The following is a 16777-nucleotide window of genomic DNA, read 5'->3' as shown; positions in this document are numbered from 1 at the left end:
GAAAAAAGTTCATGGCCAAACAGCTCCCAAGTAGGTTAAAATAGCACGGGCTAGTCAGTTTTCAGACTGATCATTCAAAAATAGCTAGAGTTTGCAAAGTCAGTAAAAAATAGCCACTATTTTGCTGCAACAGGGACCGGTCCAGCATAATATACTGGAGATCGGTGCACCTGCGTATGAACTTCCAGCATATTATGCTGGAACTCCAACACGTGGAAAGTTCCAGCATAATATACTGGAGATTGGAGCACTTGTGTATGAACTTCCGGCATATTATACTGGACCGGTATATTATACTGGAACTCCAGTATATTATACTGGAGTATTTTTTCGGATTTTGAACAGTGTTTTCGTTCAGATTTATCTTTATATGAAAAGTGGCTAAATTTTCGATTACTTTTAAAACTGTGGCTATTTTTAAATGACCACTTATAAATCTGGCTATTTTTGAATTTCAGTAATGTGTATTCTTAACTTTAATTTATGACACTTAAGTTAAACTGATTGATTTAAAGTAAACATGCGTATAAATATTTTTTTCGTTCTTCAAAAATGATACACTCATAACAACTAAAGCAAAGAATAGGTCTCGCAACATCATACTACAAGATAATCTCCTTTTATGCATTATTGCTCTTCTATCTTATCATATTATATTGACCTACAATAGCATGTAATTCTCTATATCAAGCCTAATTTGAAAAATAGGCGACAACTTGCTATAACTTAAATTACACAAGTATAAAAAGATTTTACATTGTCGTTGTATAACCTTAAACTCTATAGCTATCGGCCAAATTCACGGCCTAAATACCATATCTCGCCCCTGGACAAGGTTAAGCTGGTTCAATGGAGTACCCACCCGAAAAAGAAGTGATCTCTAACTGCTCAAGTTCGGTTGGCGTTGTGTTCCAGGATGAGAAACCATTTGAAGGGTCGTTAATTTTGCTTGCTTTTACAGCATCCACAATGCTAAGAGTTCCATAGGCAAGTCCTGCAGCTAATAAAATACTTACTTATACCTAGTGTAAATTTACAATTTAACATTTACAGTCACAAATTAAGGTGAGAATATAGATCATTTAACCATGAGGAAATGATAAAGTATACATGTGGATCCATGGATTTGGTGTAAACAACTAGTGCGCAATGACGGATCTAGGGGGCGGAAGGGTGTTCACCCGAACTCCCTTCGCCAAAAAATTACACTGTATATGTAAGGCAAATCTATTTTTTACCATTAAATATTATGTTTTGAATCCCCTTGGCACAGCCCAAAAGCATAGCTTAGTGGTCAGGGGGTTCAAAATCTTTGTATGGTCATTGGTTTTATTCCCACTAGCTACAACCTTTTTAACTTTTTTCCTTTTATTGAACCCCCTTGGCGGTAATCTTGCCTTCGCCACTGCTAGTGCGAATATGTTTTTCCCTAATCTACCTCTAAGTTATTGTAACATGCTTAGTTAGTAGTCCCCTGAAGTATAGTGCAAGAGGAAAGTTGTCCATTTTCAGGTCATTTTGGAGCAATTATTGAGGTAAAATGAGAAGTAATCAGATGCAGGAAAATGTATCAAGTTTGGAACCTTTTGAAGGTAGGTCAAGATCCTTGAACATATTCCTCGGATGACTATGTTTGTGTAACATGTTTTCTTCTGCAGAATAATCATCCTCATCTCGTTGTGAGGAAAATCTTTGACGCTTGATTCCAGCTTGTTTCGTACTTCTATTATCCTGCATTTGGTGCACTGCTCTTCCACACATCAACATAAGATTAATAGCGCAAAAAGGACAGAATCATACAGGGAATTATAAATATCTTCTCAGGGTAGCTGAACTAACCAGGATCAGTTTGTTTTTGGTGGGCATCCAAATGCAGAAGAACAAGCGCGGCATCAACTTCAGCCAAATAATTGGCTCTGACTATATATACCTGCACAATGTGGACATCAATGAACAAGAAACTTCGAAAACATACTGGAGTAGAAAATTCTTTTACACTGTTAATGTATAAAATTTAAAGTAAAAAACATATTAGAGAACAAACGGAAGCCGGTGCACTAAGCTCCCCCGATGCGCGAGGTCCGGGGAAGGAAGGGTCGGACCACAAGGGTTTATTATCCGCAGCCCTACCCTGCATTTCTGCAAGAGGCTGTTTCCACGGCTCGAACTCGTGACCTCCTAGTCACATGACAACAACGTTATTAGAGAATAATTTACAGAAAAGTTATGTTTTAGCTCCAATTCAATAACTCTAATTCATCATTTACAGAATTCTCAGTTGAAAAAAATATGTAGATCTCTCAATTCACTGAGCTCCTATTCATTCACAAACCATCCAGTTAATTGAATATCAGCATGCACCAAATTGCTAGAGAATACAGAAAGAAGATTTTTAATTTGTTCTGACCTTCAATTTGCAGAATCTGAACAACTGAAAAACTAAAACATCTCCCTCCACTAAGTTATGTGCTAGTGAGAAACCCCTCCAGCCGCCGCTAAGTCCATTCCTCTCAGCAAGATATTTTGTTTTGTACTCTTCTTGGCTTTCATCTACCAAAGTTACAGTTGTATCATGCCGTGGCAAATGTAATTGGCAGAAAAACCTTGGAAGAGACTGCGACAAGAAAAAATGAAGCAAATCAATCACTTAACATATTCAAATAGCAAAGCACTAATTATACTATCAGGTCACCTAAAGCTAATTGCAGGTAATTTTTATAGCAAGTATGGACTGATAACCTGCAAAACATGGTAATGTTCCGCTCATAGTGTAAAATTTCTTTATAGTGTCGGTATATATGAGTGAAGCTCTAATTCAAATTTATGAAATTCTTGAATTTGAGTATAAATTGGTGCTTACTAGCCAGAAACCAGCAGTAACATTTGATCTGATCATTGGCTTCATAAAGCTTGGATATTTAGTGCTCAATCTTGATTGAACCTCCTCTGCTCGATATTTGGCAGATGATGCCAAATCAAATCGACCATAAAGATTTTGCATCATTGCCATTTTCTTTTTACAGCTATAACAACATCATATAAGCAGCTTAGTAAATTTAAAATCAAAGCTCAGGTTGAGGAGAGAAAGTATAAGACATAAAATAGTCGTGAATAACAAACCTTCTACGTTTCTTGAGCTTCTTACAGAAAACCTGCAAAGGAATTTACAGCGCTAAGATATAGAAAAAGAAATACATGAAATATGAAAGGATCACATGCATACTGTTAGGGGGTTTCTACTTTAAAAATACTCCTACTTATCAAGATATTTCTCCCGTTCGACAGATAGCTGAAAATAAAAGTATCAGCGTTTTGACATTTTATTGTCTCAAAAAGGACTTCTGAAGGAGTTGCTGCCATGTGACCAGGAGGTCATGGATTCGAGCCGTGGAAACAGCTTCTTGTAGAAATATAGGGTAAGGCTGCATACAATAGACCCTTGTGGTCAGGACCTTCCCGGACCCGCGCATAGCGGGAGCTTAGTGCACCGAGTTGCCTTTTTATTTATCACAAAAAAGATTTATCTTAACATCTTCAAATTATTAGCCTGAGAGTCTGATTATCCCTTATGTTAAAGGGATTCAATTTTTTTTTACCCTATTTCCATAGAATAATTTTCAGACTACGGGGATTCAATCCAACCCCTTCCATTACATATAGCTCTGGCACTTAGCGGCCAAGGCCCAGCTGCCAAAGTATTGTTCGCTCAGGTCCAACCTTTGGCTTTCACGGCTTTTTCCCCTTTGAAGGGGAGCCTTGGCATAACTGGTAAAGTTGCTATCATGTGACCAGCAAGCAGGTCACGGGTTCGAGCCATGAAAACAACCTCTTGCAGAAATACAGGGTAAGGCTGCGTACAATTAGACTCTTGTAAGGCTGTCCTTTTCCTTTTTTTAATTAACCCAAAAAGTTTCTCAAGTTGAATTTCTAAACTGGGCTATTATGATCCCTAAAATTCCTCTTGGATTACGATCAAACTACAGAGCGGCCCCTTTCAAGTTCAACCATCAGCAATCTGCAGGCTATTATACTTACACCGTATGAACATAGTATCCTTGCTAAGGTTTGCCAAACCATCATATTAAGAAAGGTACCGGCTCTCTCTGCTCTGACTCAAACATTTTCGTCCCATGCACTCCATCTTATGGCCCCTAACTTTCCCCTTTTATTCAGATATGAGATTTTCCTAACGTAAGCCTCGTGGGGAACCTCTTCGATTCAACTGTCGATCCATAGGCTACTACAATCCCGAAGGCCCGGACACAAAAAAAAAAAAAAAAAAAAAAAAAAACTACAAAATACAGAAATTTGCTCACTTGCTTATGCGTTCCTTGGAGTCTCAATGACATGTCCTTCAATACCTAAGACTTTTGCATGACATCATGAGAAGGTCCTGTGATCTGCCCATAAATAAATATGAATACATATATATAAATTAAGTGTTTACATATATGAAAAATCAGACATTTGTTCTCATTAAAATTAAGACCAAATATTCAAATTTGGGAATATATATATATATATATCTCTCTCCACAAACAGAAAGAGCTCTAAAGGTGTAAAATTAAAAAATTGGTTTAGATCAAAGAACAATCTTACAGCGACGTCATTCACCTCATCAAATTGCATTCACACAATTCCTTTTTTGGGCAACTTTCCTTTTCCTTTTTTCTTGTAGCTGACAGATTCAAACGAGGTAGTTGACGAAGAAATGGATCCGATCATGAATTTTACCGCTTCATTTCTTTTTGTATTTTTATATTTTTAATTTGTAATTTTAGATTTTTGTATTATTCTTCATTGACATTTGTTATTTGCATGGATATTATGCAAAAACAAGTTGAATGTCATCAGGCGACTTACAAGTACTATATGAACCCAATTATCTTTTTTCTGAAAAACCGTTTTGTTCAGAATATTAAAATGTGATATAACAAATATTTGAAATAATCTATCTATCTATACTATATTAAAAGTGGGAAGCCCAAAACTAAAAAGTTAAATTTCTAAAATAACCTTTGAATAAAAATATAATTTAAAAAATACCTGAATGATATTTATTTATATTGTGTCCTTTCTAAATAGTTGTGTTTATTCATTAATAATTATTTTTCCAAGAGGAAAGAACTACTTATCCAAAACAAAAACAAAAAGTAATCGATGACTTGATTCGAAGGGTTGTATTCCTTCGTAATAAGAAAATAGATTTTTCAAATGTGTTCCTTCACATTGATCAATCACACGTCATGGTAACAATCTAAACTAAAAACGAACAATTGAATCAATTATGAGGTGGATTTCCTTATGCTTATCCTCTTTCTTTCGTGCGAATAGGTATGTATTTGCTCTACTATTAAATTGTCTATAACTTACAACTCTCTTCTATAGAAGTATTTGTAGTATTGGCACAACTAATATCATGCGGACACTAATATGTAAATTAAAGGTTACTACCGATTTTTAACGTCCAGAATCAATATATGTTATAATTGTATTTACTTTAAGAATTAAACTTACATTTGTTCAACCATTGCTGAATGGTTAAATTTATTTAGAGGCTTTCATTTGAAGTAAATAAAAGATATGAGAAAAATACTTTTTCTTAAAAAACATTATGTGATTCTTCATTAACGTTGAAGAATATTTTTATTCTTCTTTCTTAAACTTATATTTCAATTCTAATTTTTTTTCCTTGAGTTCTAATGGTAGAAGAAATTATCAAAGAATATAAATTTAGTTTTATTAGTAGGCATTATATCCTGAGTATCTAATTTCCGTCATACCATTTTCGCAGTCTAGGGAAATTACTATCCTTGGTAAAAGAGCTGCTTGTTGGGTTTTGGATGTATTTAATTAATATATTAAATACTTAAAAGAGGGTGAATGGGAAATGGAGGGAAATGAAATTTTTGAGTGAAATTTTAAGTTCCCCCCTTGGCAAATGGGCATTGTCCCATATTGGAAGAGGAAGAGATTTTTTATGGGTATATAAGCAATTGCTCTTCTTCTAGCTCTTAAAGAGTTGAGAAGAAGGCAAGCCTCGCGCCGCCGTCGTCGCTCGCTCGTTCGGCTCGGCTTCGGCTTCGGCTTCGGCTTCGGCTTCGGCTTCGGCTTCGGATTCGGTCAAATGATCGATTGATTGATTAACTTTTTGGACTAAATTTATTTGTTAATAGTAAAATATTAACAGAAATGTTATTAAATATTTGTTTTAATAACAAAATATTAATATTAAATCCAATCCGTTTTTCTGTTTTGGTAACAGAAAAGTAACTACCCTCTTCAATTTTCCCTCTTGCACCTCTTCAGATTTCAGCCCAACTTTGGCTATAAATACAACACTATTCTGCTCAGAATTTCACTACGATTTTCTGAGTTTCTTCTCCTTCTTCTGCATACTTTTATCATCAAACAAAGCAAAAAGTAAGTGTGATTTGCTACCGAATTTTGTGTTCGCTGAAACGCTGGGGTTTGAAGTACCACTACACCAGTGTGTAATTCGTTCTATCCTGGGAGGAAATAATCCATAACCTTGGGTACTAGGAGGGGATTAAATTCCTTAAGGAAACACTGTGAATTCAGTAGGCTCGAATTGGTTTTATGTCATTTCTGTTTATGTCCATTTCTGTTTATATTCATTTATATTTCCAGAATTATTTTATAAATACAGTATACTAACACTGCTTACATTCCTTCACATTCTAATTAAAATTCTTTACAAATTTCACTTTAAGATATTTTTCAACATTGCAAGTGGTGGTGGAAACGTGGATGTTAGTTTGCAGTAACATATTGGTAATATTATCCACTAATCACTACTATTTTAATTCGGAAGAGGCATTACGGCTTCCGAAAAAAATATTTGATCTATATTTATTTTTTGAGGTAAGATAATTTTATTGCCTTAATAAAATAACTTTAAAGGTCTCTTGAAGAGTCATAAAATTGTTTACTCTACTTTGAAAAGAGAGTGCGACAATTTTGATTTTGAATGGATAATATTTTAGTCCTTGAACAAAAGTTTTAGTCTTCCTTTGGTACATAAATTTTGAATAATTAATTTCTTTATGCACATTTTATGATTTCATTTTTTTAAGATAATATTTGGTTTAAGTTTTAAAATAAATATTTGAAGTTAAAGTTGAAGTTGGAAAGAAGTTTGAAATTTTGTTTGACATAAATTCCACTTGAATAAGAAGTTAAACTTTTGTGAGTGACAAATTACTTCATATGAGATAATCAAACAAAACTTTAGCTTCAAAATTTTCTACTTAAAAGTGAAGTTGAAATAATAGATAAAATTATAAAATAAATATTAATTTGCAATTAAGGTGTGCTCAAATACCTTTATAAATCAAATAAAAATTCTTAAGTCTGCATATGCTAAAAATTTAATGTTTTGCAATACAAAATTTATGAAAATGATATGAGATAAACGTGCGACGCACGTTCAGAGAGACTAATAAAAGAAATATGTGTCATAAGCTAAAATTTCAAAGAAGTAGTGCAATAGCAATAAACTTTCTTGAAAGACCATTATATTATAAGAGACTCTATACAAATTCAACAAAAATGATGAACTTCTAACGAATAAGAATTACAATATCAGAGTTCAACAAAAAAGATAGAAACTACTAGCAAACCAACAAATTGCTTCATCAGCATATACCATTTCATTTTTCTTCTATTCAATTGACCAACACTAGATTTTTCTTTCTAATGAAATATCAAACCAAATGCAAAACGAGGTACACGTACAAAATCAAGTACATATTAGTTTTCTTTGATTCTCATATTTAAACCAAGCACGGAGACACACACACACACACACGACACCTCCCCTTTTTGTTCTCTTTCTCATATTTTGATGGTTTTAGTTAGTTTGCTAGTTTTACACTTCCTTTAATCTTATTATTTTCCTGCTGGTTTACTTTCGTGTTGCTAATACAGGGAAGCAAATATTAGCTTTATAAATATCAATTTCCAACAGCAACATTCTCAAGCTTCAAAGCAAGCATCTAGCAAGTAGTACGGTTTCGGATAATAGTTGAGATCCTTACACAAATAGCCAGTTGGATTTACTGTTTATTTTATCTAGCCGGTATACACTGATTATATATGATTATACGCATATCATATATAAATTATACATATATTAATATCTGTCGGCTATTTTTAACTTAAGTAGTTGAGTAAGCGACTATTTAAGTTAATTCTTCTTAATAGTTTGCCCTGGCCAAAATCTTGTAGAGGGAATCAGTTAAACACTTGATCTGCTTGAACAAAGAGGATGTGACCGATGGTTGGACAGGAGATAACAGACTCATGACAGCCTGTTTGGCCAAGCTGCAAAATCAACTTATTTTGAGAAGTACTTTTTTTCAAAAGTGCTTTTCTCAAAAGTACTTTTGGTGAAAAGCAGTTTGTGTTTGGCTAATTAATTTGAAAAGCACTTCTGAGCAGCAATTAGTGTTTGGCCAAGTTTTTAAAAAATGCTTCTAAGTGTATTTTTATCAAAAGTGCTTTTGGATAGAAGCTAGTTTTTTCTGCTTCTCCAAAACTGCTTCTACTTCTCCTCAAAAACACTTCTTTTTTTCTTCCAAAAGCTTGGCCAAACACTTCTAACTTTGAAAAAGACGCACTTTTTTTGAAGAAAAAAAGTGCTTCTAGGACTGGAGAAACTTGGCGAAACAGGCTATCACTATGTTGCAGAAACATATACTTCTGATAACCAATACTATATTAAAAGGAATACCCTTGCAAAAGTTCCTACCGTTGTCAATACCTGCAACACTAACCTGCAGTCTGAACGAAACTACAATTCTCAGCTAAACCATCAGCTTGTAAATCCCCCACTGCACTTAAAAAATCTTTTAAACTGCTTTGTAGGCATATCTATACAAGGCAAAATTGAATCCTTCTTGGCCATCCTTTACGCTTGAAAATTTGAAGGATGAGAATTTTACACCAAATATGGGATTCACCCTCTGTAACCATCACATCCTGACTCTGTGGTTACATCAATAGGGCAAGATCCAAGCCAGAATGATGTAAGACAATGATGGCACCGGGAGAATATGAGAGTTACACCATGGCCTGCAACTCTGCAACTAGCAAAATTTCGAACTTCCAACTATACGAATATGGCTTCAAATTTTGCACATGGGTGGCTTTGAATGTAATTCTTAAACTCAGTATCCCCGTTGAATCTGAAGGAAAACAATGCTTGTCTCTGTGTCAAGCCAACAGGATATACTTTGTAAAGTTTGAGTTCATCACCACCATGTAGTACTTGAGGTCTTTCCTCCTTCCAAACAGGAACATGTTTAACAGACTTGAACCTCGAGAGGATGGCAGATTCAAATGCCTTTATTGACAAATTACTCGACCTGCACAGATATAGAAATTAGGGTGATTCAGAGTTTATATCAGAGAGATAAGGAAAGCTCTGACGAGAAAACATTAAAAGAAGGGAGGATGCTTTGCAATTTAACAGGAGGAGAATTCCTGGACAGAATTCAAAAGATATAATGGGGGTGCAGGAAGTCATAATGAAGAAAATTGGAAGAATTTTCAAAAATTCAAATGAAAAAGGTTCAATTTCCTTTCCTTTAGTTTCTTTACTCCGAGAAACTCAAAAGCAACTACCCACTACATCAACTTTCAGGATCTTCCTGCTTCAGCCTATGAATCAATCAGAAATGATTTTACACAGATTGATAGTGTCTCTATGGTGTTACCCAACCACAAATCTCTTTTCCTCTTTTCATGTTGAAACACTTTCAACCCCTTAGACTATCGACTCTTGGCCAAGATATCATGTAGTATTTCACATGCATTCATTGTAAATAAGAGCTCCGCTTTCAGCTTTACTTGTCGGAATCTCTAGGAGAAAAAAGAGGAATTATTTGATCACACAGTTGTACAGATGGAGGAGACTGGAAGGCCCAGCAGAAGCTGCAAACTCTCGGGTTCTACTTTTAGCTCTTGAACATGAAAATAATCACGCAGCTTGGTAAGAGGGAACAGACAAAGGTAAAAGTAGATGATAGCTTTTTCAAGTTTCTTGGACAAGAAGACAACGGACATGTGGACAGAGAAAGAGTCTACCCCATCCCAAATGAATTGAAAAGCACAGAAAATTTCCCGATCTAGACATCTAAAATGTTATTTCCTCATTAAAAAATCAAAAACATTGTTCTTTGTCTGGTAGAATTCAGGAGAACATATCTCAAAAATTGTCATCCACTGAGTGATTGAGTGCTAAACAACAGCAAAAGAAGCTAAAAGAAATAATAATATAAAAGCAGTTGAACTGATAGGAAAAAGTAGATGCATATCTGCCTCGAACATATTCAGAAAATATACTTTGATATTCTTTTTAACAAGTCAGGAAAAATTTGCTCAGACATTCACGGTCAGAATTCAGTAACTGGAGATTAAAATACCTTAAGAAAATGGAATCCATCTCAAACCTCCCTCTTTCACGTACATATACATGATAGACAGTTTCAGTCCCTCTGGTACATTTGCAGGGGCGCTTCATAAATTTTGGACTATGCTCTTCTCTTTCCTGGATCCTACTTGCCAAGAAGATGCACAAACGACAAGATGAATGAACTGCTGCCATATCAACCAGGGCTTTGAAGGCATCAGATGGGCCCTCAAACTTCCACCTGAACAATGAAAGCAAATCATTTGTTAGATGTCCAGTAAATTTAAGAAACATTAAGTAAATCTTGAAAGGGAAGAAATGTCTTGTAACTACAGAAAAACAGAGAGAGATCCATTGTGTTTTCGTTCAATTCAGTTATCCACCTAACAATCAAAAGGCAATATCTATATATAAATTGGTCAAAAACTGGAAATACAGTAGTGAAAACATTTTAGTGAAATGGGCCTGTACTATTTTCTTCGTAATTCTATGTTCAAAAGGTACCAGATGACTTAAAAAAAGAGAGATTTGGACAGTGTATAATTGCAACGACAGGAATTCGAACAATTAAGAAGAGTACCATCCCATTATCAAGTAACAACTGGAGTAACCAAAAAAACAAAAACAAAAAAACAACGACAATAACAACAATTTTTATTGATGCATACCTTAATGACTCATTATATGCAATAGGGTTTTGAGCAAGGTACTTCATGGTATTGGCAATTGATTCAGCATCTTTTATCTCTTTAATGTGTAAAACTGAATTAGAAGAAGGCGCAAAGTCTTGGATGTTTGGAGCACCAACCACCACAGGGATTGACCCTACAAGTTTTATAGACTTTTATCAGCAAGTTGAAACCTTAAATCTCAATCCAGAACTAATAAAATTATCAAAATCTTAAACATGGGATAAACCTCGAAAAAAGAGAATTTAGTCTTAGAGCATAAAGAAAATGCTCAACTAAGATGATGCCCCCAAAATCAATTCAACAAAATTCCAAAAATATTTGAGCCATCTCAGTGTAGACTGTAGAGCACATTGTGCATTCTACAGAAATGCAAGTCTAGATCCAAACCATTGTTGAATGTGTCAAGAATTTATCAGAATTCAGAAGTTTGTCCTTCCTGCAACTTCTATAAATAATTGTAAGCTTTAGATACTACAATTCCAAGGTCTGCTAGTAAACCCAGAAGATCTTCCCAAAACCACATCAAATACAACTAGGAACAAATGTATCTATCATGTTAAGGGATGGGCTGAGCTATAATAGATGCTCTCAATTCTGAAAATCCAAGTCTATAAACCCAATAAGAAAAAACAAATGTGATTACCAGCTACCAGAGCCTGAAAGAATTTTTCAGTTACATAGTCCTCCTCATTAGAATTCTCAAAAGCCAAGCTAAACTTGTACCGCTTCAGTGCTGCCACTTTGTCAACTGCCATCAAATTGAGAACGGAAACCAGAAGTTAGATTTAATTGGATACTTTTTATTGACAAGTAACGTGATTCAATTGGATATTAGCCTAAACCTACACCAAATGCATGTATAAAATACACCGCATTCAGAAAGATGATTTGTCCACCACACCTTTTCTGGCTATACTTCTCTCTTCAACAAATCACAGTCTAACTTCCTCAGAATGAATTTGAACTATTTAATTGTTGTATTCCAAATTTATTCTTATCATGTGGCAAAATTGTAACTCAAATTTTAAAAAAGAGCAAAACAATCCATTGAGAAGCAATCATTGGACTAGCATAAATTCGAATCACTAAAAAAACCACGACATGCATGCTCACGTTAGCCAGGAGAAAAAACATAAGGTTTGCACTGGTAGTGAAATCCTGTCTCCTGGAGGAAGGTGTGACACCCAAGGAAGAGTCAATCAAAAACATAATACTACTCTATGGACAAGAATTAGCTCCCTAGTGGCGCTGCTTAGAAAATGCACCATCCATATTCTATCCTTTAATTCTTCAGTAAGTTTGGATAATTGAAATATACTAACCTCTTCCATCCCTGTTATGATGACAACTGCCATAAGAATCAATTCTGATATTTGCCCTTTCAAGGGCTTCTAAAGCTTGCAAACGGAAGTTGCGAGCACCACAATTAGAAATGAAAGCGGCTGCCAAGGCATTCTCTGTTTTAGGTTGTACTGGAGCCATGATATCATACTCAGCCCAAGAGAAGTATCCAACAGGAACATCTGAAGAGAGGCTTGTTGTCATTACAACATCATATCCCCTTCTGGTATGTGAGCGGAAAAAAGAAAATAGGTTAGCAAGCTTATGCAAAGTTTAAAACTCAACCACGCAATGGTCCTTAAGAACTTTGGCTTCATAAATTAATCTTGTGACTCAATATAACGAAGAGCACTAACCAACTAACCAAGGTAATTTTAGACTCTATCAAGGCAACTGGCATAGCTTTAAATATCTCTGTCTATATGCTAAGCAAATTTTTTAAGCAAGGTGATGCTAAAATCTCAACTACAATGAAATTCAAAGATTTTGTGGTAAAATAATTAACTTTGTATTTCAACTTTTTTTTAATTTTGTGATAACTGAAATCCCTAAGGGCTAGTGACGCACGGTTCGAAACTCGGTGGATAATACGCCCAACCCTCTACCCTTCTCCAGTTAAATACCAGGACTTTGTCTGCTAAAAGGTTCGAACTTGTGACATGCACCTAATCCACACATCAAAAACTGTGCTCTTACTCAACTTTGTCTTTCAACTTCTGTTAGACGCAGTTGGCATAGCTTTAAGTATCTGGTGGCACTCAACTAATTCTGCAAGTTTTTAAATTTTCATTTTGTTGAATAGGCATGGTTGGACATCATATTACAGATGGCTCAGTAAAATATCATGAAATTTGACCAATGGTTTATTGATATTGAAAAGTCAATCCAATAACAACTCAAACATTAAACTAGATTAGATGTGCTCATTGACCATTAGTTGGTGCATAATCCTGTGCAAACACTGAACATGGGTTCTGATCATGTCCTTAATACGTCATTACAATCCTTGCTAGAGTTCTAATCACCTCTTAGCTCATTTAGCATACCCAGAGACCCCCAAGAGTAGACAATATACTAATCATCTTATACCCTTTACAAAGTAAACAAAAGGAGAAGAGCATCTATATAAGTAAAATAGGAAGCGTTTGACTTATACCACGTCGAAACTAGGTCCTAGTTTGATTTGTGCGGTCAAATAACCAAAGCTAGTACATTCACATTATGACTAATCAAAAAGGTACTTTAGCATCTTTAGCTCTAAATTAGCTTCAATAAGTATGGTTCGTGGTCCACTCCATCCCCAAAACTCCCCAATTGAAAAGCAGAGTTCCTATTTTTTGCCCTACAGGAATGAAGAAAAAGAGAAAGGAAACCCAGCCAGATTAAAACGACAAAAAGCAGGGTCAGCGATGATTCAGTCAAGGTGAACAACAACAACAACAACAACAACAACAACAACAACAAACCCAATGTAATCCCACAAGTGGGGTCTGGGGAGGGTAGTGTGTACGCAGACCTTACCCCCATCTTGAAGGTAGAGAGGTTGTTTCCGATAGAGGTGAATCTTAACTATTTTCTACAGCAAATATATTTTGTGCCTAAGGGAAAGAATTCATGTCATCAGTTTTTAAATATCTTGTCTATGCAAAATTTTGACAAGGACCTATAGCTGCCAATATGCTTATAATGCAAAAGTTCTTATCTAAAACTAATAGCAATACATAACTTAAATAAGAATGTGATAAAAATGAAAGAGAATGACAACAAATATTGAAAAGAAAATTGCCAATAAAGGCAGGGAATGAAATAAGACTTCTTTCACAGTGTGCTTACCCACCGTCGTGCCAAAGTAATGTTGTTCTCTGCATAGTATTGAGCTGACTCCATCGACCGTAGCACACTAGCTGTGCCAGCTTGTTGTGGTAGCCGAAATGCTGCATCAGGCTTCTTATCGGAATCTGTTCCAAACTTACATCCTATGGAACAGGATTTCAATTCCTGTATAGTGATTGAATAGACATCAGAATTCCGTATAGGATGGGACATTCATAAAGTCAGAGATGAGTAGGGAATATGTAACAAGAGCATAGCATGGGAGACCAAGAACAATAAGAAGTGGTATTTGCATTATGATAAACTGATTTCTGATCATTCCATTAGAGTGTTATTTTTTGTGATGAAATAAATAAAGGAATGCTGAATGAATATATGCTTCAAAAGGCAATCAACATGAAATTTCACAAAGCTTCTCTACTCTTTCCCCACTTTTAAATGAAAGGATTAGAAACTCTAATCCTTATTAAAATCTCACAGCAAAAGAAGCTAAAAAACTAAAATCCATCAACTAAGCAAACCTCTCTTGCTATGAGCCAGCTACAATAATAGCCAAAAGACTGAAATCAACCATGCACCTAAAGTGTACTGAGATGCCAATACATTTTTGAGACAACAACAACTACTACTACTGCGCCTCTATCCCAAACTAGTTGGAGTCGGCTGTATGACTCCTCAATATCATAAATATTCTGTTTGAGTCCATCATAATTCAATACCCCGTATTTAAGGATTATCTAACACTAGGAATTGCGATAAAATCCACAAAAATAAACAAATACATTATCTAAAGAAATTTAGGCATATCACTAACAACGATCAAAAAAAGAAATACGACTATGCCTCAATGCCAAACTAGTAAGTCCAATTATATATATTCACTAATAAATAGAAGTGGATATAACCTGTCCAGGCCCATGAACAAAAATTGGTTCATTGTCAAAATCCCTCGAATATGCCACAGAATCTTCCCTTTCCAACCACTCCTCGCAACTCCCAGGTACGAAGCCCTGATCAAACTCGGCACCTAAAACACCCAACTGGACCTCCTCAACGTCGCCGTGGTCGACAGCCAGTTTAGAGGTGGACCAAGAGGCCGTAGTGAACTGATAAAACGACTCCGCCCAAGAGTTGGCTTTTTCAGCCACGTCGAGTCGAACCAGAAAAGAAATCTCTGCTATAACCACTAGGGCAACGAACAGAGGCAACCAATTGCGCCATTGTTTATTGGGTGCGTTTGAATTTGACGACGATCTCATTGAGGTAGGTGCTTCGTCTGCTCTAGGAAAGCTATAGCCTAGAGCCTTGAATCGCTAAATTTTAATGAGGAAGTAAAGAAATTAGAGAAAGAAAAATAGAGAAGTGGATTCCTAAAGTTTTTGGAATTCATGCACATTATTATTACTGTAAAGGGGCTTTAGCGAATACAGGTCAACTAAAGACTTGTATAAATTGTTACATTTTCCAATGTTGTTTCTAAGTGGGCTGTCCAAGAATTGTAAAATTCGAAAAAAAGTAAAAAAAAAAAAATTCTAAGTAGTAATTGAAAATTAGAGTTGTGTTTGGATATAAATATAATTTTTGGTTATTTTTGAATTTTTTAGAGTGATCTAAGTGAAAAATTTTAAAAAATAGTTTTTTAGAGTTTTTGAAATTTTGAAAAATTCCGAAATTCATCTTCAAGTGAAAATTAAAAATTTATGGTCAAACATTATTTAGAAAAAAAGTAAAAAAATAAATCGAAAAAAGTGAAGTTTTTTTTTTATGGCCAAACGGGCTCTAAATTTATTTCCATCAAAGTTAATTATTTTTCCTTTAGGAAAACGAAGTTCCTTGTGAGTTGCGACATCTTCTATGTTCTTTTTTAATGATAGTGGTTTAATTTCAGGTTCCGAACAACATGATAATTTAATTTCGTTCATGTTGGGATTATTTTTCATGTTGTCGTACAAACTTACCCATTAGAACAAAATGATGCTCGAAAGCTTAAAATAGCACTTGATATTGCACAAGAGGAGTCTAGAAGTAGCAAAGTCAATCCATTTTTTAGTGATCCACCTAACTAGTCCAAGTTTAATCCTTTATTGAACTTACCTAACGGATTGAACCTGAAGTGACGCATTAAACTATTGGGTCAAAAGCAAAATTATGAAAATTTCAAGGAAGGTATCCAATTGATATTGGTTTATAGCCAGTTTGGCCAAATTTCTTCAAGTCAAATGCACTTTTACTTCACAAAAAATATTTTTTTTTTTAAGTTAAGTGTTTGGCCAAGCTTTTAGAGTTAAAAAAAGTAAAACAGAAGCAGTCTTGGAGAAGCAGAAAAAAGTAATTTCTCTCCAAAAGCATTTTTTTGAAAAATATTTTTGAGAAAAATACACTTAGAAGCGGTTTTTAAAAGCTTGGCCAAACACTAATTGCTGCTCAGAAGTGCTTTTCAAATAAATTAGCCAAACACAAACTACTTCTCAACGAA

At 34.9% G+C, this 16777-nt stretch overlaps 2 protein-coding genes across 5 annotated transcripts; both read right to left on the bottom strand.

Moving 5' to 3' along the window:
* On the bottom strand, nucleotides 601-4807 carry LOC109236260 (B3 domain-containing protein Os06g0194400-like). Of its 4 annotated transcripts, none has more exons than XM_019402457.1 (8): nucleotides 4600-4807; nucleotides 4317-4400; nucleotides 3121-3152; nucleotides 2861-3023; nucleotides 2408-2614; nucleotides 1840-1930; nucleotides 1584-1745; nucleotides 601-1000 (listed from the first exon to the last, which is right to left on the bottom strand). In XM_019402457.1, exons 2-8 carry the CDS (start codon nucleotides 4347-4349, stop codon nucleotides 837-839), a joined length of 852 nt encoding a protein of 283 aa, XP_019258002.1. In that variant the 5' UTR covers nucleotides 4350-4400; nucleotides 4600-4807; the 3' UTR covers nucleotides 601-836. The 4 variants fall into 4 exon arrangements, with proteins under 4 accessions (XP_019258002.1, XP_019258001.1, XP_019257999.1 ...); XM_019402456.1 differs by having other exon boundaries at nucleotides 4615-4807; XM_019402454.1 differs by lacking the exons at nucleotides 4317-4400; nucleotides 4600-4807 and adding an exon at nucleotides 4036-4113.
* LOC109235654 (putative fucosyltransferase-like protein) lies at nucleotides 8707-15725 on the bottom strand. Its single transcript, XM_019401843.1, has 7 exons — nucleotides 15207-15725; nucleotides 14306-14466; nucleotides 12450-12691; nucleotides 11771-11875; nucleotides 11104-11260; nucleotides 10449-10676; nucleotides 8707-9389 (listed from the first exon to the last, which is right to left on the bottom strand). The coding sequence occupies exons 1-7, from the start codon at nucleotides 15558-15560 to the stop codon at nucleotides 9134-9136; spliced, it is 1503 nt and encodes a 500-aa protein (XP_019257388.1). The 5' UTR covers nucleotides 15561-15725; the 3' UTR covers nucleotides 8707-9133.

This window comes from Nicotiana attenuata, chromosome 12 (assembly GCF_001879085.1).
Source record: "Nicotiana attenuata strain UT chromosome 12, NIATTr2, whole genome shotgun sequence".
Taxonomy (NCBI): domain Eukaryota; kingdom Viridiplantae; phylum Streptophyta; class Magnoliopsida; order Solanales; family Solanaceae; genus Nicotiana; species Nicotiana attenuata.
The sequence above is the reverse complement of the archived record's forward strand: the minus strand, read 5'-3'. Positions and strand labels throughout refer to the sequence as shown.